This window comes from Plasmodium gonderi (genome assembly GCF_002157705.1).
Source record: "Plasmodium gonderi DNA, contig: Chr12, whole genome shotgun sequence".
Classification (NCBI taxonomy): Eukaryota; Apicomplexa; class Aconoidasida; order Haemosporida; family Plasmodiidae; genus Plasmodium; species Plasmodium gonderi.
Genome location: NW_021628937.1, coordinates 387,860 through 412,703, shown reverse-complemented (window position 1 = coordinate 412,703; position 24,844 = coordinate 387,860). Strand labels below are relative to the sequence as shown.

The window sequence follows — 24,844 nt, the reverse complement described above, 5'->3', positions numbered from 1 at the left end:
GCGAAACGTGACATTTAGGAGTTCTCTTTTGTCAAGTTGCAGATGTCCCTTTACAACTTTTCTCTTAGCAACATTCCATAGCAGTTTGAAACATTTCATATAATTTCTCTTTTTTATCCATCCTTTTTTCACATGTAAATCTCCAAATTTTCTGATCTTCCTACTAGAGCAAAGTCGTCCCATGCACACGTTTCTACAAGCTCACAGATCGAATAGCCATTTTATGGATTTTTTTTTTTTTTTTTTTTTTTTTTTTAAACACAGAGTCGTTTTCTTACATGCACATTAAAATATGTAAATGTATGTTTTTCGACATTTATTTCCCCTAACCCGGTTGTGTATCATTTTTTTACCTTTTTGATATTATCACGACTTAACTAATTAAGAGTTTATTCAAATACGCGTTGAAATTTAAGCAACAAAAAAAAAAAAAAAAAAAAAAAATGTATCCTTCTATTCATACATGTGCATAGGTATTTGTGCATATATGTATGCACACCGCTAGTTTGCCCAATTCTTTGAATAGACTTTTTTATATTTCATATAAACCCTTGCTACGTCCGGTTTTGGTACGGACATTTGTGTTGATCCCTTTTTTATCCGTTTTATTTGTAATCCTTTTCAAGTTGGTGTATTCCTTTTCCATCTTATTGTATTTCTACATGTATATTGTGTGACATGGGAACAGTTTTATTTACATTTTTTTGAGAAGATACATGGTGGGGGTGTGATTTCATGACTGGTATGGAACGGATTTATGAATTTTTTATTTTTATTTTATTTTATTTTTTTTTTTTTTGTTTTTAATTTTTCCTTTTTTAATAACCTGTTGTAGTAGATATAATTTGTTCTTTAAAATTTTCAAGGCATGGTTTCCTTTGTCATTTATTACATCCCTCATGGCTTCCTAAAAAAAATGAGATCGAGAAATTTTTTTTTTTTTTTTTTTTTTTGAGAAAGCTAGAAGGTTTAGGAATATACCTATATGTGTGCTTACACTTGGATTTGTATGTTACTACGCGACACATATCCATAATGAACTTAAAGAATCACCAAAATATAACGTGTTTTTCTAGAGAGCAAACAAGGAAAAAAAAACTCGAAGCAGTGTGTAACTAAATATACCTTATTTTTTTTATTGTTTTCGTCATTTTTTTTAATTAAGTCTTTTATTTTCAACTCATATTCTAATTTTTGCACTTCATGCTCTTTTTTAATTTCCCTTAATAAGGAGGACAATTTGTTTACCTCCTCACTGAAAAGTAACAAAGGGATTAAATAAAAAAAAAAAAAAAAGAAAAAGAAAAAGTGGAGTCTTTATATGTATATAATATTCACGTAAAAATGTATATATATGCAATTAGGGAATCATTTTTTTTTTTTTTTTTTTTTTTTTTTTTCATCTTCCTATACTCCTTTGATGTTATATCCATTTCTAATTCTACAATGTGACTCTGTAGTTGTAACAATTTATTTTTACTCTCCCTCTAAAAAAAGATATACGTATACATGTGTGCATTCGTAAATAAGTGCAAAAAATTGGTATACATTGTAAGCATGAAAATAAAAAAAAAAAAAAGAAAGAAATGAAGGAAAAAAGGATGGAAAATAGGAAGGAAAAAAGGATGGAAAATAGGAAGGAAAAAAGGAAAGAAAAAAGGAAAGAAAAAAGGAAGGAAAATTTGCTTATAATATCTAATGTGTTAGTGTAAGAACAAGGTTTAATGGGAATTTATGTGTTTTAATTTTCTTCACCAGTTTGTTATCATATTCTTGCACTTCTCGCTTCATTTTCATCTCAAGCATTTTTGTTTTCTCCTCCATGAGAAGCTTTTCTGAAGCGGGAGGGGGGTGAGATAAAGTAGAGTGCCATGTATTATAGACTGAATCTGTGTTGAATGAACATATATACCATACGAAATCGATGTCTGAACAGAAGTTATAAATGGCTACCAAGGACATACCTTGTTCCTTTTCCTTCATCAAGGACTCTATTTTTTCTCTAAAATCATCATTCTGTCTTTTCACATAATCGTATCTGTTTTGGTTATATTCGCATGAGGAGAAACACATATAGATGGAGAATTTGCCATGTTGATTGTCATTTATGGAAAGGAGACATATGCATATGAGCATGTACATAATTATTCGTGCAACAAGTACGTTCATTAAAAAAAGAAGAAGCAAAGTTCAATAACTTTACTTTTGAACGAACCTTTCCGCGTAACTGTGCTTTTTTATTAATTTATCTGTATGTTCCCCCATAGTAACTGACATTTCAAAGTTCTCTAAAAATTTGTCGGAAAATTATCGATATGATATGGTGAAAACGTTATTCTTGCATATTTTTGTTGCCTGAACATGTCAGACAAAAAGGCGTGATTATATATATGTTTGCCTGAACATATTGGAGAATTTTTTCTTTTTTTTTTTTTTTTTTTTTTTTTTTTGCATTTCTAAAACAAGTTTCTGTACTTTTTTTTTCCTGTTCATATTGTTCCTTTATTTCGTCAAGATTTTTCAATGCCTCAGTGAGTTTCAACTCATTTTGCTTTTTCAGGTTTAGCAAATGTTCGTACGATTTCTCCAATTCTGCAAAGTTTTTCAAAAAGTGGGCAACGTCGAAGGAAATAGCGTCATTCTCCTTCATTGGGGGATGGTTGGATGGTATTTAGTTCAGTAAGAGAATACAATTATGAGTGAGTGATACTTATTATCAAGAAATGTCGGAACCCCTTATTATTATGTGCTTCTCAGTTGGTTTCATAGCAAAGCGTGTGTTAAACTAAGAAACAACAGAAAATGCAAATATAATCGAATTGGAGAATTTCCACACACACACACAAAAAAAAAAAAAAAAAAAATTGCACACAAAAAATATATGATACTCCTGTCCACCACTATTAAGACAGTTTACTTAATACAAGTTCATTTTTAAAGGAAATAAAAAATAATTTTTTAGCAAAACCTTTACCTGTACATACAGCATAGGCATTATGTTTACGTGTTTGTATTTTTTGAGGTGTCTAACATGTTAGGGTATATGATGGAGAGGGGAAGCATATGTCACGTGTTATTGAGGACGTGGGATTATCATAAAATGTAGCGGCGAACAAAAAGACGAATGTGACGAAAAATGGAAGGGCGAATAACATACACACATTTGTTCTTCCCCTTTTTTTCCGCGCTCCCCTAGGTGTGTAGAGATTGCACTACAAGGAAAGTCGATAGGGGGAAAAAAGGAAAAAAGGAAAAAAAAAAAAAAAAAAAAAAAAAAAAAAACAGAAAATTGCAGGAATGTAACGTGATTAAAATATAGCCAAAAAATTGGAACTTCAAAAATTAATTTGCAGGTCTCATGGTAGGAAACAAGATAACATCCTTGATACAATTTTTGTTAGTTAAGAACATAGTAATTCGGTCTATGCCTAATCCTAAGCCACCGGTGGGGGGAAGTCCATATTCTAAAGATGTGCAATAAGCAGCATCAAATTGAAAAGCCTCAGAATCCCCTTTTTCTCTATCCTTTTGTTGTGATGCAAAGCATTCTTTTTGGATAAAGGGATCATTCAATTCTGTGTAAGCATTTAGAACTTCCTTACCACATATAAACATTTCTAACCTTTCAGTTAATCCTGGTTTTGACCTGTGATATTTGGCTAGAGGACTCATAATTTGTGGATGTTCAGTAATAAAAAAGGGTCTATGTGGATATTTATTTTCTATAAAATGTGATGCTAACTGATCTAATAATTTAGCTGCAGTTGGTGGATTTGGCATTTCAATTTTGTTTTCTTTGATCAATGTTATCATCTTATTAATTGTTTCAGGAGAATCAAATGGTTGCTCTAATGTGATGTTCGTTAGTTTTTCTAATTCTTCAACAAGTGAAACTTTTGGATATGGTGGAGTGAAATCAATTTCTATTGGTTCCTTGTCAGGTCCATCTTTATTATATAAAATTTTATGAGTACCAAATAGATGTAAAACTAAACTGGAAAAGAAATCTTCTGACCATTTTATAAGATCATAAAAATCTGCATAGGCCCAATAAAATTCACAAGAAGTAAATTCGGGGTTGTGTGTGTTATCAATACCTTCATTTCGAAATACTTTTCCAATTTCATAGACTCTATCTATTCCTCCAACAATTAACATTTTTAAAGGTAATTCTGTTGCAATACGTAAAAATAAATCTAAATCTAAATCATTATGATGTGTTATAAATGGTTTAGCACTTGCTCCACCAGCCACTAAATTCATGGTTGGTGTTTCTACTTCTAAAAATCCTCTTTCATTTAAAAAATTTCTTAAAAAATTAATAATTTTAGTTCTAGTAATAAATACATTTCTTGTTGGTTCATTTATCATTAAATCTAAATATCTTTGTCTATATCTAATTTCTGTATCTTTTAATCCATATTTCATTGGTAACATATGTAAGCATGCTGAAAGTATTATAGTTTCTTTTGGGAAAATACTTAACTCTCCTTTTTTACTTTTACCTGGGAACCCAACAATTCCTACGATATCTCCTCGTCTAATTTTATCATAAGATTCTGCAAAGTTTGATTTGTTATTATCATGAAATGAGTAATTAGCTAACACTTGTATTTTTGCTCCATCCCCAACTAAATCAAAAAATCGTAATTTCTGTCCGGATGCTGAAACTCTCATTATCCTTCCTGTGATGTTTAAAATTGTATCTTCTAAGTGTTCACCACTATTCAGATCTTTGTATTTTTCTATAAATTCTGGAATACTTATTGTCCTTTCGAATTTATGTGGATATGGGTTTACTCCTTTAGCTTTCTGATCAAGGATGAATTTGGACCTGTTCTCGTAGTACAGCCTTGGGTCAACTTCTGCCTCTTCTTCTTTTTTCTTATCCCTGCGTTGGGGAGGGGGTGATCATGCGTATGACTAGGCGTTTGGTATGAGTTGTGGCTAAGCATTTGGTCAGTCGTGTCAATCGGGGATATGGTCAGGTGTATAGCAACATTCTCAATCAAGAGCTGTTGCATGCGTGGTCATAAGTATTATCACATGCACGCAGCAATTTTGTACAGGCATGTGCATGTTTCCATTGTGGATCCCTTTTAGAGCCAGCTAATATATACATGTGCATACATATATATGCACATATGCATGCAAATGTTCATGCATAACCGAGGGCTCAATAGAGTAACAAATTCATGTGTCGTAACCCCAACCAGGCCACCTTCGAAATGGATGAGCAATTTCAACTTACTTGGCTTGGTGGTTATTGGTGACTTTTTTTTCGCCTTCCAACACGTGTTCCTTTTTTTCACTCATTTTGGTAAAGTAGTATTTTCCGTTAAATGGGGAAGGGATGTTTTTTTTTTTGTTCAGAGTTACTGATGTGTAAGAAAAGAGGTATTTGTGATAGTGGTTGCTAAATTTTTTGTGATATCTTAGGAGATGAAATAAATCATAGAACATGTGCGAGAAGTATACAATAAAGAATGCATTGTTCTATTTTTGTATTCCTTATCAATCGTGGATTGTCGAATTCATAGTATGCCAGTATATGATTTTTTTTTTTTTTTTTAATTATTCCAGAAATTCCTACTTTGTCCCTATATGGCGATTTTTTATTGTTATACTTGTGTCAACTTTTTTTTTTTTTTTTTTTTTCTGTTCAGGTATATATATATATATATATTAGTGGTTTTTATCTCAAGGAAATGAGGAGACTTTTTAATGACAGATTATTTAGGACCAGTTTGTTCATTATCATTACACTCAGTGCCTTTTTTTTTTTTTTTTGTTTGCCACTCATTCTCTCTTCTTTTTTCGCTATGTTTAATTTTTTTTTTCTTTTTTTTTTATTATTAAAAGTTGTTAGTTAAGTAATTATGCACTAACTGTTAATTGAGTGATATGACTGTTCATTTTTTTTTTTTTTTTTTTTTTTTTTTTTATTAAAATTTTTTTTAATTTTTTTTTTTTTATTTTTTATTTTTTTTTTTTTTTTTTTTTTTTTTTTTTTTTTTTTTTTTTTTTTTATGACTAGGCAAGATAGTTTTTTACTTTTAGCTAGAAAATAGCACATTATCCATTTGGCTGTTTTGTTACTTTCCTATTTGGCGACGTTTCCGTTTTGTGGAGGAAGGAGATGGGAACTCTCCTTAAAAATTATAGGGGACACACCTTTTATTACAAGAAGAACAAAGTGGAATGGTTGTTAGGGACGAAATATATGCTTATGCCACATGCACATAAAATACTTGGGTATTCACTAAGTTGTACATTTAATCATTACGTTTTTTTACCATCAGGGAGAAACACAAAAAAAATAATTTCAATTTTTTTTTGTTAACAAGTTGTAAAAATGAAGTATCTTCATCTTAAGAAATGTGGATTATGCAGCTTGTAATGAGGTTCACACGGTTTCCCTCTTTTTTTATCTATTCTACGTTGAAAATATCATTTGATCCAAGTGTGTGGAAAAAATTGGTAATATAATATTTGCAAAAGTAGAGCCTGGTCGAAATATGTGTGTGTACCTAAGAAAGCACATCTCAAACCTAACAACCATATTGTGTCGCCTCACATTTGTATCAACTTACTTTTTTAATATAATCACGTGAGCTTCAATTTGGCCCTCAATTGGTAGTTGTGCTAACATGTTTTTTTTAATTTTACGATGTATAGTTAAGCAAATGGTGCAATTACTAAATTAATGAGAGAGGGATTGCCGTGACGGAGTTTTATATTGCGATATTTTTTTTTATGGTACATGGTCATGCAATCATATGATTATATATGGGTTACATTTAAAAAAAAATAAAAAAACAAAACAAAACAAAATAAAAGGAACGCAGAAGAGTGTTCATATTTCTGTTCTTGTTTGTGTCTGTACGTGTGCATGTAGAGGACACGGGTACTTAAATCAAATGGAGCAAACAATGGAGTTTCCTCGCACATGTTCGTAAGTGGAAATCCTATTTTTTTGGAGGGTAGAGAGTATAGCTAGGAAATGGTTAAGGGAGGGGGAGGGCTTTAAAAGTAATGTCATAAGTTGGGATCCACAATGAGTGAACCTCTGAAAAATAATAAATTGAGGGGTTCCTATTCTTGTTCTGTCTTTTTCCTGTATATTGGTGGGATGAAAAAAAAAAAAAAAAAAAAAAAAAAAAAAAAAATGAAATAACATAACATAGTATAACATAACATAATATAAATTAAAAAGAAATAAAAAATAAAACACAACAGCATACAGCAGAACAATACAAAATACGCTTTAATTTCAATTCTCATTGAGCAGGACTGAAAGAATGTCATGTGAATAATATTCCGAAAAATAAAATGAAATAAAATAAAAGAAATGAAACACGTCCAGCTATGGTGTAACAAATTGCGTTTATATAGATGCGGATGGATTCACGAATATGCGTATAAAAATAAGAAATATTAAAAATTGTGAATCCTTGATAGAAATTAGAATAGACACATGCAATGGCCAGTATTCATTTTGGGGATAAGGCGGGTACACATATATTCCGGTATGCATTTTGATAAACAGTTCCATGCAAAAATCTATATATTACGCTTCCATTATTAGAGTTATGGTGTCTCCCTTAAGCAAAATTTTCCCCAAGATTTTTCTCGTATTTTTCTTCACAGAAATTTCTTCTGATTCGTCTAGAACCATGTTCATGTATTCATCAAAACCCTGCCGTGCGGAAGACAAAGGAGGTGGAAAAAAAATAAAATAAAAATGACAAAATAAAATAATAAATCAGAATAATGAATAAATTAAAATAATGATATGCCTTCATGTGTTCATAGAGTGCATGCAATATAGGAGTAGCGAAACAGAAAAAAAAAACAAATATATATTTGCAGTTTGTGGGGTCAATTTTAAAGAATAAATTCTTATTACCAGAATTTTCCCCTCAATTCGTGTGTCTGGTTTATCATACAGCCAAATTTGGACCACTGTTTTGTTCGTGAAAAACCTAAAAATTTGGTTCTACAAATAATTCGAAGCAAAAAAAAAAAAAAAAAAAAAAAAAAAAAAAAAAAAAAAAACGGGATTAATGTTGAGATGTAACAAGGGAGTTATGTCTAAACGTATATAAATAAATACATAATTGTCAGCACGTTTTTCACATGCCTTTGGCTTTTCTTCTTTTTTGTTTTTTTTACTATAGGCTGGGTCATAATTTTCTGCAATTTCTTGTTTGTTGTCGCCATTTTCCTCACAAGTAATTTTTATCAATGAAAGTTTCGTTAAAAATGGAACGAAAAAAAAAAAAAAAATAAAATAAGTAAAACAATAAATAAATATAAGCCCCTTAAGAGAGGGTGTGTGTGAAGATAAGTTTTGTATAAGTTGAAGGTTAGGAGGGCAGCTTCGTTAGGTTAATATGTTCTTATATGCATGTATAACTTGTGTGTGTGTTCCACGAGCATTCGGTGAAAAAGTTATAAGATTATGCTCGAGTAGTTCCCCTATGAATAACCTGAGGCCCCAAAAGGAACAAAGCTCGCTCTGTTATGTATGAGGAAATGTATACATAAGCATATGAATGTATGCATACATACGTATTTTTATATCTGTATATTCGTACGTATTTTTATATCTGTATATTCGTACGTATTTTTACATCTGTACATTTGTACGAATTTTTATATCTGTACATTTGTACGTATTTTTATATCTGTACATTTGTACGTATTTTTTTATATGTTCATATAATTATGTGCATCAGACGAGGCTCCACTTGCTATACCTATAAACAAAACGAGAAAAATTGTGAGCCTCTGCAATTCTGTGGTAACAAGTTGTTCGATCTTCTTCTCTTGCGTGTATATATTCGTCAAGGAACACGGAAAAAAAATAAAATATATAAATAAATGAAAAATTAATAGAATAAAAAATGAATGGAATAAAAAAAAAAAAAAAAAACACCTGATTGCACATATCAGAAGCAGGTTCTTGATTGTGTTTGGAGGGAAAACTTGAAGTTTCCTTGTAGGGAAGAAAGTTCACAATTTTGAAATTAAGAATATTTTGCATAGTTAAGTCAGTAGGTTGCATAATTCCCATCGGGATGGCAGGCAGCTTACTATTTTTTTCTTTTTTTTAATATTTCGACACCTACTACAATCCAAAAAAGGAAAAAAAAAAAAAAAAAAAAAAAAAAAAAAAAAAAAAAAAAAAAAAAAAAAAATAAAAAAAAAAAAAAAAAAAAAAATGAAAATTTTTTTTTTTTTTTTTTTTTTTTAATATAGCTGCTTTTTAACACTCTGTGATAATGGAAAACATAAAATAAATTAAAAATATATATATATATATATATATATTTTTTCGATTGTTTTTATACCTTACAAAAAGAATGAAAAAGGATAAGGAGAACAGAAAAGAAAAAAAAATCCATGGAAAAAATGGAAAACCTATACCTAAAGATTTACAACAGTACATGGACAAACTATGGGGATTTGTGTCAAATTCAGATGATGAAAAAGACGAACATAATAAAATATGTGAATGTAGTGAAAGTATAAGTGTATTGCCAAGATCAAAGGAAGCCACAAAATTAGATAAGGTGCCTGAACCTAAACATGAGACAACTGATAACTCTAGGGTAAAAAAGATAAGGAAGAGGAAAGTGAAGGAACTGATTCACTGCAATCGTGACGATGCCATTTCTGTTGCCGCTTCTGAGGTCACATCTGAGGTCACTTCTGACACCGCTTCTAATACCTCATCCAATGTGAACCCATCAAAGCACCTAAATTGTGAAAATACAGAGAATGGATTTTATGAAAGGAATAACAAGAGGAAGAAAAATAAGGGTGCTATAAAAGAAGCTAAACGAAGCAGTGCACAAAATAAAACGTGTAAGACGGAAGAAATGGTGTACGAACGAACAACTCCTTTTTTTTCAAAAGGAAATAAAACAACTGGCATGGATGTAGATAAAAATGGGAATATTAAGTGGACATGTAGAGAAGGAAAAGAAAATTTGGGAAAACATAAAATGAAGAAACTTAGAGGTAATGGAGGAGAAAGCATAATAAACCAAAAAAATATACAGAAAGAAAAAATGGAATTAAAAAAGAATTTCATGGATGTGGTGCACGAAATTCGGAGATTGACCATACCCCACTTAGATAAGTTTCAAAAAAAAAATGTAGAAAATCATCAAATAAAAATGTTAGGAGGGAAATTCGACAAGAGTGCAAAAATTCATTATCCTGAACTTATGTCACGTAAGAAATCCATCAAAAAGTACATACAAAAAAGAAAGGAACGCGAAAAAATTCTGGGTGTCAAAACACAGAGCGGTAATTACATTGATATGCAGGATGTGTTTCGAAAGAAAAAAAAAAAAAAAAAAAAATTCTCTTCGAAATTGTTTTAAGTGGGAAGCAGAAGAGGAGGAAAAAAATTTGCAAGTGTTGGAAATAACCCCACACTTATAGAACATTCCTATCATATCACCATTTTATCGGAAAAAATCATATTTACACGTTTGACAATTTGTTGCCTCAAGAATAAGTCTTTTTTTTTCTTTTTTTTTTTTAATTTTTTGTACGAAATAACAACTTTGTATTTTTTCCATTAGTTTTGGATCTTTCTCCAAACAAAAAAACAATCCCATTTTTTCGTTTTTTTATTTTTTTGGAAAAATTATTTTCCGTATAGGTTTTTTTTTTTTTTTTTAAGTAAAATGTAAAAAATAAAGAAAAAGTGTAAGGATTGGTGATGGGTGGTGCTAGGGGATGTCTGAATTTGGAAAGCGTTTCTCCCGAAGTATTGACTAGTGTCACGGGGGTTATATAATATATAGTGTTATAGATTGAGAATGATGATAAGGAAAAAAAAAAATAAAATAAAATAAATAAGTATAAATTATATTTTTTCAGATATTCACACAAAATGGTAATACCGTAAGTAATATTTTACCATATTTTTGCCTTTTTGCTTTTTTGCTTTTTTGCTTTTTTGCTTTTTTGCTTTTTTGCTTTTTTGCTTTTTTGCTTTTTTGCTTTTTTGCTTTTTTGCTTTTTTGCTTTTTTGCACCTTTTTTTTTTTTTGACTTTCCATCTGCCAATTTCCACCTACCACTTTCTACCTCCCGCTTTTTTTTTTTTTTTTTTTTTTTTTTTGCTTAAAAGGGAGCACTCCCTGCGTTTGACATCGCGTACAGTTGTTGCATATGCATGTGGGGGAGAAGCAAAAAGAAAAAAAAAAACTGAAATGAACTTGGCTGAAACTTGGCTGAAACTTGACCGAACTTGACCGAACTTGGCGAACCGTTCCTTTCCTTGGTGCCTGATTTTTTCCCGTGGCGAAGAAGAAAAGCTAGCTGGAAAATTTTCTGATTTTGGGAAAAGATGTAAAATAACCGTTTGAGATGAAAAAAGTGAGAATAATCCAAGCATCTGGAAAAGTATGGAATGATATAACCGTGGTAATATTGAGTACAGCGAAGGAAGATGGAAGAAGAAGAGAAATTTACGAGACAAATATCACTATGGGGAACAGTGCATCAAGAAATTTTGATGGATAGCTCTGTTTGCATACTAGGAAGCAGCCTTATTGTGATGGAGGTTGCAAGAGGTATTTTGCTGAGTGGGATATCGAATATCACGATTGTAGATAATGAACGTGTGTGTGTTGAAGATGTTAAATATTACATTTTTTGCAAAGAAAATGAAATAATAAATGAATATAAGTGTGTGGTATTGAAAGAGAACTTAATGAGTATGAACAAGAATGCCAATATTGTGTGTCTTATTGAAAATCCAATAAATTATGTTTATGAAATAATTTCAAAAAATTATATGTATGACGTGATTATATGCAACCTATGTATAAGGAATAATTTATTTGTACAAAAGATATGCATGAATAATTGTTTCAAGATCATAACATGTTATTCTAATGGAAATTTAGGATACGTACATGCAAGTGTAAGAAGTCATTTGTATACAGGTAGTTATAGCATGAAGAAAAGAGAGGAAAATAATTTCTGGATTTATTTTCACATATCCCTGTCTCTATATGATGAGTTGAAGGAGTATATACACAAATTAGATTTCTGTTCCTTTTGTCCATATAAAGAGAAAGACAAAATTTTATTTCTGTTAAAATGTTATCATGATTTTTTCCAACAAGGTAAAACTAAAGTTGATAGTAATCAATGTTTAACTTTCATAATGGAAAAACTGAAATTAGAAAATTTCTCCCTTCCTCATCCAGACCAATCAACTACATGCAGCATGGAAAACTTAAGAAACATTACACAGAGAATAAGGAATCTTCTTTTAATGAATCAAAAAGAATGCTTTAATAAAAACCACATTTTTCTATTTTTGATCGTTTTAAAAAGTTTTATAAAGAATGAGAAGACATTTCCTCTGGTGCATGATTTGAAATTGGAATGTTCAAGTGCAGGTAGCCTAGATTTGGGAAGTAACAGAAATGATGCATATTTTGTGAACGAAATTTTGACAAATAGAAAGATGAAAGATGTAAAAAAGGTTATGCATTTGATTGATAGGAAGAAAGGAAAATACAAATTTAGTAAACCATTTAATATGTCTCACTTTGTTCATTTTTTTTTTAACTTTTTTTTCATTGAAAAAGTGGAGTATGATATTCACAAGGGGTGCAAAGGCTTACGAGACAATTTTTTGCTTTTCTCCTATCTATATGGTTTGGAATTAAAAAATGTTCAAAAAAATAACCTGAACATGTTCACGCAAGGAAGTTCTTCTCCTATATGCAATCCCAACTGTGTTAAAGAAAACAGCATGAAAAATTCAAGTGCCATACCAAGTGGTGGGGCAAGTAGTGATGGGTATATGATTATTCGGAGAAAAAAATTTGGAAAATTATTACTATGTGGAAGTAAAGCAGGTCTTTTGCATTTTTATCAAAGTATAGAAGATATGAAAATTAGGAAAAAGCTAAATAAACATGTTAAATTGTGTTCATCATCAATTGAAGAGAATATTACACGCAAGCTTAGATATGACAACATGAAATCTTTGCATCGTTTATGTTTATATATAGACATGCACATGAGCTTTTTGTTGAAGAAAGTACAGAATTTGGACGACTCTTTTCTCCATCTCTTTAGATTCACGTGCGGTTACAATGAATGTGTATGTATGACCATTGCAGGATTAGTGACCCAGGAAAGCCTCAAAATTTGCTCTCTCTACTTGAAACCACACTTGAATTATTTTTTCTTCAAATTGTAGGAATCTTTAGGTAGGAATAACGAGGAAGTTTCGTCGTGTGTAACTGCACTACATAGTGGAACCATACCTGAAATGTGACACTTACAATTACAGTTGCGTTTTCTCTCCCAACTAGTGAAGAAGCAGATCTGTGGCAGAGGAGTGACAGATCTGTGGAAAAGAAGTAGAGGAAGATTTACAAAAATATATATACTCCTTTCCACTGAGCGTGTTGGGAAACTGCTTTAAAATTGAAAGAGACAAAATTTGGAATTATATTCACTGATCCCAGCAGTTCAAGTAAAGGAGGTTTGAATAGAGGTTTATTCGACGACGTACAAAAGCAGGACGATGAAATGAATGTATGAATAAGTGAAATGAAGATGACAATAAAAAGAAGAATGAGGATAAGCGGTTAGGGTGCAGGTGGGGGTGCAATCCCCAAATAAGGCACATAAGACAACAAACAGAAAACAAAGTGAACGAAAATGAAGAAGACGAAAAACTAAGATGAAAAAAAGGAGAGAACAAAAAACTAAGCTGAAATACTAAGATGAAAAAAAGGAGAGAACAAAAAACTAAGCTGAAATACTAAGATGAAAAAAAAAAGAGAACAAAAAACTAAGCTGAAAAAAAAAGCTGAAAAAAAGAAGAGAACAAATAAACTAAGCTGAATATGAAGCAATGAGAAAGCAAACCCAACTGCGTAGCCAAATGGTGATACACAGGCTACACAAATATTAATCAAATTGAGAAAAAAAAAAAAAAAAAAAAAAATTAACATTACTTACTTCCAGTCGTTTTTTTTTTTTATTCTTCGTTCGAACCTGAATATAAGTACACACACAGGACCAAGGTGTCCCAAATGTGAAATCCTTCTAAAATGTCAAGTCCCTCGCCCCATTTTTTTTTTTTTTTTTTTTTTTTTATTATTACTCTATGGGAACCTGTAGAAAGGACGAGGGAATATGATTTCTGTCATAAGAAGAATGACATGTTTCATGTTCGCCATGGACTGAGATGTGAATACCAGGTTCGAAGTGAATACCAGAATAGAAGTAAATCAAAAAGTATATTGGATAATCTTTAAAAGTATTTTTTGAAAAAAAGAACTTGGTGTTGTTATTCATAAAAGTAATCAATCCAATGTTAAACATTTTTTGAAAAGAATCATAATCTGTTTCATCCCCCCAATGGGTATGTCCAGTTCTTGTTCTTTCATAGAAGAGAGCAGAAGCTTTTTGTTCAATTGTTTTTGTTTCGATAACTTTATTATCACAAGTAAAATGATAATCATTATTTTTTATAGACCAGTAGGATATACAATCTCCATTGTGTTTGAAAATTAAGCTATTAGTAAGTAATCCATCCTTTTTTCTTTTAATTTTTTTATTAAATGTAGTTTCTATCACAGCAACGTATATATCTGGATGTGCATAATTTATTTTTCTATTCACATTATTTAATTTATTTTTTATATTAACAAAGTTATAAAATGGAAGGATAGTCCCTTCTGTTATTTGTTTCATAAAAACGTGAGAACCTATAATTTTGGATTTAAATTTTGTTCCTATTAAATTCTGTATATTTGTTTTATTCATTTTTTTTAATTCTTCAAAAGTTATTTTATTAGCTGATAGGGATATTAATTTGAAAAAAATTAATTCATACACTCTATACCCAGGTTCGTGTATATCTTGTAATATATCTTCATAATCATCATTATCATTGTCGTTTTTCGTTATGCTTGTTTTTCCTTTTTGTGCTTCTTCATCATCACTGTAAATTTCCTCTACTATAACATCTGGTTGTTCTGATTTTGCTGGTGCATTTGGATTCATCAGTTTTTTTTTTTCATATTCTACTTCTGCACCGAGCATTCCAGATGTTACAGGATTGTTGTAATAGGATGCACGTAGGACACCCTGATTTGTAAAATTCCTTTTTGTTTTCATAATTTCTTGCGAATATGTAGTAGTGTCCTCTAAACCCTTTGGTATGGCCAAGTGTTCATATGCACTTTCTTCCTTAGATCTTAAGAATCCAACATTTGGCAGTTCAAGATTTTTCGTTTTGTTGCTATATTTCAGCGTATCTCTTCTATCTGATGTATTTAGTTCATGGATTTCTTTACTCCTAGTCGAAATGGTAATTGGTGGCTTCTTCAAAAAGTGTGTCTCTCCGCTAGTACCACTATCACTACCACTACCTCTACTAGTACTAGTACTGGTATTACCACCAGTAGTGCCTTCGTCACTATCACTATTATCTGTCGATTCTCCAGGTTTGTAGGTAATTCGATAGTATACATCCTTTGCTAATTTTTCCCCTTCTTTTACACCTTCTAATTTCTGAATTTCAATAGATTCATCACTTGAGTCGTATATAGTATCTGTGGAAATGCTACTTCCACTAGACAATCTCCTATCACTCGTCAGAAGGGGATTTATTGGATGTTCACTGTGGGTGTCATTTAAAGGTGTTAAAGGATTGCCCAGGACATTTCTTAAATCGTGAATATTTTTATGTGTATGCAGCTGTGCAGTTAAAGTGTTTTCCATGTTGTCTGTTTTTGGATAATCGATATTTTTTCTACTATTGACAGTACTATTATTATCTGAATTTTGAGTTTTATTTTCCTTGTTGATCTTAGATATGCTAGAACTTGAGGAAGAAGAAGTTTCTCGTGAATTTTCAGTGGATGGACGTCCACCAAAGTTGAGATATTTACTAACGTAATTTGAGATAAGTGAAAGTACAGGTTTAATATTTTTATGTTCCTCTTTATTTTGTTTCATGACTTTATATATAAAATCTTTCTTCAAATAATAATTTGTGAATTCAAGATTAATGAGAAGATTAAACTTTTCATTAATATAATGTTCATCAATTTCATAATCTTCTGTATATCCAGGAAAATATTTTATATAATAAAAAGTTGTTAAATATCTCAAATCACTAACATTAAATTTTGTATCGTCTGTTTGTTTAACATTTCTTACATACCATGGAATAAAAGAACTTTCATGGACCTGTGTGTTTAGAACTAAATTATTTGTTTTTATTCCATTTTTGTCTAATAAATATTGCAGAGATAAAAATAAACAATCCCCTGAACCACATGTTTCCACATGACATAAGGTTTCATTATGATTATAAAAATATTCAACCCAATTTTCTGATGCTGCTTGAAAGTTATGTTTGCTACATAAATTTCTAAAATAGCCCGTTGGCCAAGTCATTCTTTTTGCCATTTTTACCACCAAGTTGCTTGTTTTTAGGGGATTCATGATGTTTTGCAGAAATGGCACTTTGTCTTTATTCATCAAGTTTTCTTTCTTTGCTGTGTCATCTGCATTTTTTATTTTCTCTCCTCCCACAGCTCCTAGCCCTCCTGATGGCTCTTCATCCTCGTCTTCCACACTATTATTTATCTTTACATGTAGAAAGTTATTTTTTGAATCCACTTCTGCAATAAGAATGACAGGGTTTCGTGTGTTCTGTATATTCATTGAAAATGTTATATCAAAACATTTCCCTAGGGTTGTGAATTGAACTAATTTTTCAAAATAAAATGCATTTTTTTCTATATCATAACCAATAACATCTTCTAATATCTGTAACAATCTCTCGTTTGACACATATTGTTTTTCATTTAAGTTTTTTTTCTCTTTTTCTTCCTTGAGTTTTTTAGTAAGATATGGAAAATTTTCTCTTATGAATTTGAAAAAAAATGTAAGATTACTATATAATTCTTGTTTAAAGTTTTCATAAAATAAAGATCTTACACTTTCTATACCAATATCATTTAAAATTCTTTTTTTCTCTTCAGATTTGAAACACGTCAGTAGCATACTTTGTAATGTCCTTATATTGTCAAAATATTCTTCACTAAGATATATCTTTTCGTTGGATAAATTATATACGACTCTCGATTTTTTTATAACATTTCCACTTCCCAAACTTTTCAAGAGATCTTCATTTTTGTTCACTCTCCATGATATTACTACATTCAACAAACAACATGAGTATATGATTGCCACCACGAGTGCACTTAAGCAATGTGCAATTCTTTTTTCTTTCCTCATTTAGTGAAGGTCTCGCATGCGTGGGGGAAATGTAGGGGTTACCTTGCGTCTGCGAATTTTGTTACCTCTGGGTTCGTACGTCCAGATTTGCAACGTCTAGATTTGTTACTTCCAGATTTGCAACGTCTAGTTGTGTTACTTCCAGATTTGCTTCTTCCAGATTTGCTTCTTCCAGATTTGCTTCTTCCAGATTTGCTTCTTCCAGATTTGCTTCTTCCAGATTTGCTACTTCCAGGGATACATATGCGTGTTCTTCTGTATGCACTTCCCTAACTCAATGTTCCATTTTTTATATTTGGAACATAAGTTGTTACCTGTGATGATGATTTTAACCAAGGTGAGATAATTAAAAGCCCCAAATGTAATGAATTAATTAAAGTGTTGAATAGGGATTGGGTAAGATACAGCAACATATGCACGTGAAACATACGATGCATACAAATATATAATGTGACACCCCTCTTGTGTATACTACTAAATGTGGTATGTTTTAAAAAAAAAAAAAAAAAAAAAAAAAAAAAAAAACTTTTTAAAAATAAATTTTAGCAAAGAATTGTGGGACCATAATATGTAAGATGATTATATTCAGAGAGAAGATGGTTAGGAGAGGAATGTTATTTTACGATATATTTTTCTTGGGACATGCATACGAACGATTCAAAATGGTATGTTAGCGATGCTTCGACGTTTAGGTGCTTCACTGTTCGGTTGCTTCGTTTTTCGCTATTTTGTGTTTTTATACATTCGTCCTTTTCATACGTTTGCGTTTTCACTTTTTTGAATTCCCCCGCTTTTCATTTTTTTCTCCTTGTGTGGATGAAAAGAAAAAGAAAAAAAAAAAAAAAAAAAAAAAAAGTTGTGATTCGGAGCGTTATAAGTAAACACTGAAATTGCGACAAGAAATTGAAGGTTTCAGATTTTTTTTTTTTTTTGTTGCTGATTTGGGGATGGGAGAATTTGTCGCACTCAATTGGTTGTTTAAAATGGTGCCTAAAAGTTTTAGAAATATATAACTGAATGAAATGATTCATCTGAACATTTGCACTTTTACGCTGCACGTAATGCCATATTTTACACGTTTATCAAAAAGTTGTAATACTATAATGTACAAACTTCCATGAACAAAATATTCCAAAGAAGGAAAAAATATTTGTATTTCATGTACTTTTGGAGGTGTGTGCGTGTGTGTGGAGAGAGGATAAACATAAATGATAATTTTGACGTGTGGAGATTTACATTTATTTTTCTCCTTTGTCTAATTCGAGAAAATTTTCTCTAAAAAATGGAGAAAAAATTAGAATATATTGTGTGCGTGTCTGTTTTTGTATTTTCTATGTACAACGGTTGAAATTTTATCATGCGGAAAATTTTTTCCTTTTTTTTTTTTTTTGCACATATTATTTTTTATCTATCACTTGGAGTACAAAAAAAAAAAAAAAAAAAAAAAAAAAAAAAAAAAAAAACTTAACATCATTTTTGCATGAATATAATGATAATCACTTGTTGTAATTGTAAATGAGAAGAGATATTTTTACAGTAATATCCATTTGATAATTTTTTTTTTTTTTTTTTTTGAAATTTTGCAAATGGTATGTTGTATCCCAGCTAGATAATAAATTTGGATACCTTCTGTGTTTAGTCCTGATGATACAGGAGAATAGTGTGAATTAAATAGATCCATTTGCGCTTAGTCATACATTTATATGGAACATTTGAGGAAATTTGTTTATACATTTTCACTTGCCCTGGAATGTGTTCTTTCGATCTGTTTATCTTTCCTTCGGTCTGTTTATCTCTCTTTCAATCTGTTTATCTCTCTTTCGATTTTTTTTTTTTTTTTTCTCCTTGTTCCAATGGACGAGTTGTAACCATTTAGGAGTAGATCAACGAGGGGAACTTCTATTCATTTTCCTACTTACATTTTTGCTGATTTATTTTCTTTTTTTATTATGTGTGTAAATGAGAATGGGGGAGGGGTGAAAAAAAAAAAAAAAAAAAAAAAAAAGTAGGAAGAGGAGGAGGAGGGAATACCTAATTATTTCTCATTTTATGGGAAGAATATGCTCCAATGGTAGAAGCATTTGTTTCTATTCTTAGATCTTTTTCTATTTTGGATAATGAAAATGTTAAATTCTGGACGTGCTATATACCTCCTGATTGTTCTATTCCCGGGAGTTCTCTGTTCCTTATTTGCGAGTTGGGTATGTGTATAACAGATTTTTGTGTATTTTCATTTTCACTTCTTCAGCAGGTGGAGGCGTGTATGATATAGACATACATGTGGATACATAAATATATTTTTTTCATTTATGAGTATGGCTATTTCTACAGTGAAATGGTTTACTCCAAGTAAGACACAGTTTGCAAATTAATGCAATTTTTTTTTTTTTTTTTTCTTTTTTCCCTTGCCAATTTTGGCCCATTTTGGTCCATTTTACTCTGCTTAAGCTTTATGTGCATGCAAGTGCAGCATCATTTCTACCAAAGGTGTTTCATTTGTGACTTCCGAATAAGTTATGTATCAATGGTTCGTGAAACATTTGTCAAGTGTTTTATATGTTTCATAATTTAAAAAAAAAAAAAAAAAAAAAAAAATGTATCTCTTGTCACATTTTCTGGAATGTCTATTTACCTGTGACATGAAAAATAAGGAAATAGGGAGATTGTTAAAGGACATTCATTTTTTTACCATTTCATCAGCATCACCTTTTAAGTCTTCTTTTTGCATTGCAGTTGTCTTGTGCATGCTTTGCTTCCCCCCACTTGCCACTCATTCATTTGCCACTCATTCATTTGCCACTCATTCATTTGCCACTCATTCATTTGCCACTCATTCATTTGCCACTCATTCATTTGCCACTCATTCATTTGCCACTCATTCATTTGCCACTCATTCATTTGCCACTCATTCATTTGCCACTCATTCATTTGCTACTCATTCATTTGCTACTTATTCGTTTGCTACTTGTTCATTTGATATTTATTCACTTCTCCATTATTCGCGTACTTTTTTTGCACCGAAGAAGAACACTGAGATAAGTGTCTGAATGCTGGAGGATTTGCAAAGGCTAAGACATAACTCTGGTTTTACGAGAAATTGTATACTGTGATAATAGCAAAGTTGCTATAGTCTGAGATCAGTAGTACAATCTATTTATCAAATAAGTTGTATTAACTTAAGATCACATTTTTTTTCTCCAACCCACCCCACCCCAAAATTTTCACTATCTAGAGAGAAATGAAAACGTTTCATTTTGTCTTGTTGTTGTGTTTATCAATATATGTTGAAGGAATTAGGAAAAATGAATGTGGGAAAAAACAAAAGAGTTTAATAAAAACAGCGAAAAAAAAGATAGTGCGATACACGACGAGGTATAAAAAGTCCTTAAGACTTAAAGAAGAGCAAGTTCTTGGTAGATATGAAGTAAAAGCGTATTTTTTTTTTGATGATTCTTTTGAAAAAAGATTTAAATGGAACTTGTATTATAAATTCTGCAAATCAAATACACCAAGTATTTGTAATTATATGAAATTAAGAAAACAATTTGAGGAATGGTATGATGATAAATCTTTTTCCATAAAAAAATACATGTCAGATGTTACATTAATATTTAATCAGTTTCGTAGCAAATATTCTATACTACAATTTGATATAAAGCTAGAACCTCACAATGTTCTTAAAATATCCAAAGTTCCAAATTTATCGGATGTTCTTATGAATTCACTACAAAATTTGTTCATTAGAAAAAAATTGAAACCACCATCTGATGTTCCTTCTTGGAGATTAACTTTTAATTACTTAACAGGAGTGAAGAAACTGGTGGTTAAGGTTCCTTCGCAGGTTCCCGCCTTGAACTTTTACTTTTTTTTCGTTATCTCAGCGTACAAATATTGTAAGATTTATACCCCAGTGTGGCTAGCTGTGTGACTAGATGTGTGTCTAGCAGTGTGACTGGTTGTGTGTCTAGCAGTGTGACTGGGTGTGTGACTAGATGTGTGTCTAGCAGTGTGACTAGCTGTGTGTTTAGCAATATGACTAGATGTGTGACTGGCTGTGTCTGCGTGATCCCATTTCACCCACTCCACGCATCTGAGTATCCAACTTTCACCTTGGTGCACTACGCTTTAACGACACTAGCCCATTTTGCGTATTTCCAAAAAAAAAGAATTTTTTTTTTTTTTTTTTTTTTTTTTGATTTCATCTTGACTACTATATGTCTGTTTGCAGATTATTCGAACCTGTTTACAAGTATCGGAGATATTTATTTTAAATACGAATGGGGAATTAAAAAATACAATGTAGGATACTTCACCATGAATACAATGTAAGCATCGAGAGAGAAGGCGTTTATCTTTTCTTTTTTTTTTTTTTTTTTTTTTCCATGTGTACATTTGTGTGAAAAAAAAAGTATTATTTATATATGTCAGGAATATTTGTCTCTACTGCATATCTGTCATAGCACTAAACATTGTGCTTAATACCACAACTTAGCGCTACTCTTAACATTTACATTTATTTTTCTTCTTTTTTACACATTTTTTTGTGTCCTTCTATAAAGAAAGTAGGGGTAAAGAAAAATCTGAATGCCAAATTTTGTAGAAGATTGATCCTAATTTGATATGTCCAAAAAAAAAAAAAAAAAAAATGCATTTCCTTAAGGTACACAGAGGAGATGAAGCTTCGATTGAAGAGCGATTTTTTTTGGTTTTTTTTTTTTTTTTTTTTTTTTTTTTTTCTCTTCACTTTGTGCTAATTGTTTTTATCGCGCAATGATTTACATCGCTTTTTACAACCACTTCGTTTTTGTGAGGGAGATTCACTTTTCACGCATAGGATTAATTAAATTTATCATTTTTTTTCTGTTCATCCTTCTCATGTTTCATTTTTCACACGTTCGTGTAATGTGTTTTGGATTTTATACATATCATTAAGATTTAATCTTTTGGCTTTCTCGTCTGCTTCTATGGTACAGTGTGCGTTTACGTGAGCGAGTGATCTGTTAGGAGCGCCCTGTTCTTATAATGTTATATCCTACTATGTTATATGTTATTATGTTATTATGTTATATGTTATTATGTTATATGTTATTATGTTATATGTTATTATGTTATATGTTATTATGTTATATGTTATTATGTTATATGTTATTATGTTATATGTTATTATGTTATATGTTATTATGTTATATGTTATTATTTTATATTTTACCCTATCATAGTGTACTCTATTTGGCTTTATTTTTTGGAAAGTACGATGTTGCTCACTGGACGGAATATTCTACACTTCACATCTTCATTATTTACCTCCATGTTTTGGTTAATTTGTTTGTTCTACTATTGAGGTCGTCCTTTTGCTTAAGAAATATAGTCTTTAGAATTTGCACACGTGAGTGCCATATCTCTTCCTGCTTGTGCCACAATTGCATAGCAACACTTGCATCGTCACACACCCATTTTGCATTACCTGCCTTGGAATCTTCATTTATTTAAAACTTCAACTTAATTGAACTCATTATTTCTCATTTCATGTATCAATTTCTAAATAAAAAAAAAAGAAAAAAAAGAAAAATATGTTTCCACATGTAAAATTAATAATTTGTAAATACGTAAAAAGTTATGGGACGACAATGCACAGGTTATAGTGGTGCAACAATTGAAGATTCTTCATTTGGTTAACACGGCACAAAACCGTTTCAAATCTACGTGCTTATTTAAAAAGTGACGATTTTTTTTTTTTTTTTTTTTTCTGCTAAGCGATACTGTGTTTATTTAAAATGTGATATATTTGGTTATTAAGTGCAGAAAGTGTAATAATTTCTTATGACACAAATTTGGCTAATAATGCCAATTTGAGAGAGAGGGGTAAAGAAAAAAAATATATACATGCAAATATGTACACATACATACTTAGATATATATATATATATATATGTACATATAGGAAATGAAAAATGGGGGAGGATGAAAAGAGAGCATCGCAAGGGTTTCTTTTTTTTCTTTTTTTCTTTTTTTTTTTTTTTTTTTTTTTTTACCCCTTTTGCTATGACAAATGAACCTTTTCACTATTGTGAAATTGGAGTTCTTTCTCACTCTCACATGTGTATTTTTTTTTTTTTCTCTTCAAAATGAGAAGATAAAAATCTCTTGTAAACCATGTTTTAAAAATAAATACATAAAGAATAATAATATTTACTTTAACAGAACATGTACGATCATTTGTGGAAGGAAAAAAAATGTGCTTTATGTAGACGGCTGTTTTTATCTGTGTACTAAGGAAAGACGTTACCTGAATTTAAATTGGTGGAAGAGAGAAAAAAGAATTGATCACTTAAAATGCATCAAAAAGAAGAATTCAACTTGCTGGGGAAAGGATGAAATGGGTGACCAAATGGGTAAAATAAAGAAAGTGGAAGAGGAGGAACTTGAAGAATCTAACAATTTGTTGAACACTCAAAGGGAAGAAGAAGAAGAAGAAGCAGAAGCAGAAGCAGACATTGCATCAGATTTGCTCCCTAAAATGGATGAAGTAAAAGGAGGAAAAAAAAAAAGTATAATAAAAAAAGATGAGTATGGTATACCAGAAGAAAAGCTAAATGTAAGGAGACAAACAAACAGTAAAATAAAATCCAAATATAAATTTTTGAAAGTAAAAACTTATAACGAAACAATGAATATAAATTATAGAAAAAAGAAAATTTTAAGTATCCATGAAGGAAAACTTAAGAATAAAAAAATATATTCACCTGATACTTATACAAGACCAATGATGAGTAAGGTAAAAGAATCTCTATTTAATATTTTATCCCATTTAGGAATATTTAGTAATGCAAATATAAATGTTTTGGATGTTTTTAGTGGCAGTGGTAATTTAGGTATCGAATGTATTTCAAGAGATCTTTCTCATGTTACTTTTGTTGATTTATCATTAAATAGTTGTAAAACCATTTTTGAAAATTTAAAATTATGTAATATATATCATTTATATAATAAAATAATAAGAGCAGATGCAATGGAGTTACTAAAATATCCCTTTAAATTTCATATTCATGAAAAATTTCATTTAGCATTCTTTACTCCACCGTATGAACAAATTGTTTACAGTGATCTCATACGTAACATAGCATATAGTGAATTGTTTGATCAGGATTGTCTTATTTTTATTGAGTATCCAAAAGAAATTGAAATGTTACCACAGCGTGTTTATAACATGATAGGGTTAAGAAATAGAAAATTTGGACGAACCTATTTTGCATTGTACGTCCTGAACAGTTCAGGCAAATACATATCGAATGAAAGGAAGGAAGAGTTTTACCCACTCCATTACAATCGTAAGCAGCGTAGACAGTGGAAATACCTCTAGCTTTTATATGTATGAATATCAATGTGTATATATCCATTGCGGAGAAGGCCTTCTTTCAACTACTATGTTAAGTGATATTCACAAGGGGATAGAATTATATATGGTTATGATGAGAAGGTAAGCAAAAAGGAGTGCTGATCTTTTTTTAATACCAATTTGGCTTTTTAAA

At 30.7% G+C, this 24,844-nt stretch overlaps 8 protein-coding genes across 8 annotated transcripts; 4 read left to right on the top strand and 4 right to left on the bottom strand.

The window, feature by feature from the left end:
- Positions 1–532: 532 nt before the first annotated feature.
- Positions 533–2,650, bottom strand: PGO_120670 (hypothetical protein, conserved; the record flags this gene model as incomplete). Its single annotated transcript, XM_028688863.1, has 8 exons — positions 533–658; positions 827–907; positions 1,126–1,255; positions 1,414–1,487; positions 1,756–1,835; positions 1,965–2,038; positions 2,216–2,288; positions 2,476–2,650. The coding sequence occupies 8 exons, from the start codon at positions 2,648–2,650 to the stop codon at positions 533–535; spliced, it is 813 nt and encodes a 270-aa protein (XP_028544664.1).
- Positions 2,651–3,342: 692 nt separating this feature from the next.
- Positions 3,343–5,463, bottom strand: PGO_120660 (lysine--tRNA ligase; the record flags this gene model as incomplete). The annotated part of the gene is made up of 2 exons (XM_028688862.1): positions 3,343–4,891; positions 5,252–5,463. The coding sequence occupies 2 exons, from the start codon at positions 5,461–5,463 to the stop codon at positions 3,343–3,345; spliced, it is 1,761 nt and encodes a 586-aa protein (XP_028544663.1).
- A 1,632-nt stretch (positions 5,464–7,095) lies between these two features.
- Positions 7,096–8,223, bottom strand: PGO_120650 (small nuclear ribonucleoprotein E; the record flags this gene model as incomplete). Its single annotated transcript, XM_028688861.1, has 4 exons — positions 7,096–7,117; positions 7,575–7,699; positions 7,910–7,999; positions 8,176–8,223. 4 exons carry the CDS (start codon positions 8,221–8,223, stop codon positions 7,096–7,098), a joined length of 285 nt encoding a protein of 94 aa, XP_028544662.1.
- Positions 8,224–9,368: 1,145 nt separating this feature from the next.
- On the top strand, positions 9,369–10,397 carry PGO_120640 (hypothetical protein, conserved; the record flags this gene model as incomplete). Its single annotated transcript, XM_028688860.1, has 1 exon — positions 9,369–10,397. The coding sequence occupies one exon, from the start codon at positions 9,369–9,371 to the stop codon at positions 10,395–10,397; it is 1,029 nt and encodes a 342-aa protein (XP_028544661.1).
- A 1,078-nt stretch (positions 10,398–11,475) lies between these two features.
- PGO_120630 (ubiquitin-activating enzyme E1) lies at positions 11,476–13,248 on the top strand (the record flags this gene model as incomplete). Its single annotated transcript, XM_028688859.1, has 1 exon — positions 11,476–13,248. The coding sequence occupies one exon, from the start codon at positions 11,476–11,478 to the stop codon at positions 13,246–13,248; it is 1,773 nt and encodes a 590-aa protein (XP_028544660.1).
- Positions 13,249–14,159: 911 nt separating this feature from the next.
- On the bottom strand, positions 14,160–17,315 carry PGO_120620 (hypothetical protein, conserved; the record flags this gene model as incomplete). The annotated part of the gene is made up of 1 exon (XM_028688858.1): positions 14,160–17,315. One exon carries the CDS (start codon positions 17,313–17,315, stop codon positions 14,160–14,162), a length of 3,156 nt encoding a protein of 1,051 aa, XP_028544659.1.
- Positions 17,316–20,553: 3,238 nt separating this feature from the next.
- PGO_120610 (hypothetical protein, conserved) lies at positions 20,554–21,644 on the top strand (the record flags this gene model as incomplete). Its single annotated transcript, XM_028688857.1, has 2 exons — positions 20,554–21,208; positions 21,544–21,644. 2 exons carry the CDS (start codon positions 20,554–20,556, stop codon positions 21,642–21,644), a joined length of 756 nt encoding a protein of 251 aa, XP_028544658.1.
- A 1,720-nt stretch (positions 21,645–23,364) lies between these two features.
- Positions 23,365–24,675, top strand: PGO_120600 (hypothetical protein, conserved; the record flags this gene model as incomplete). Its single annotated transcript, XM_028688856.1, has 1 exon — positions 23,365–24,675. The coding sequence occupies one exon, from the start codon at positions 23,365–23,367 to the stop codon at positions 24,673–24,675; it is 1,311 nt and encodes a 436-aa protein (XP_028544657.1).
- Between the last annotated feature and the right edge of the window lie 169 nt (positions 24,676–24,844).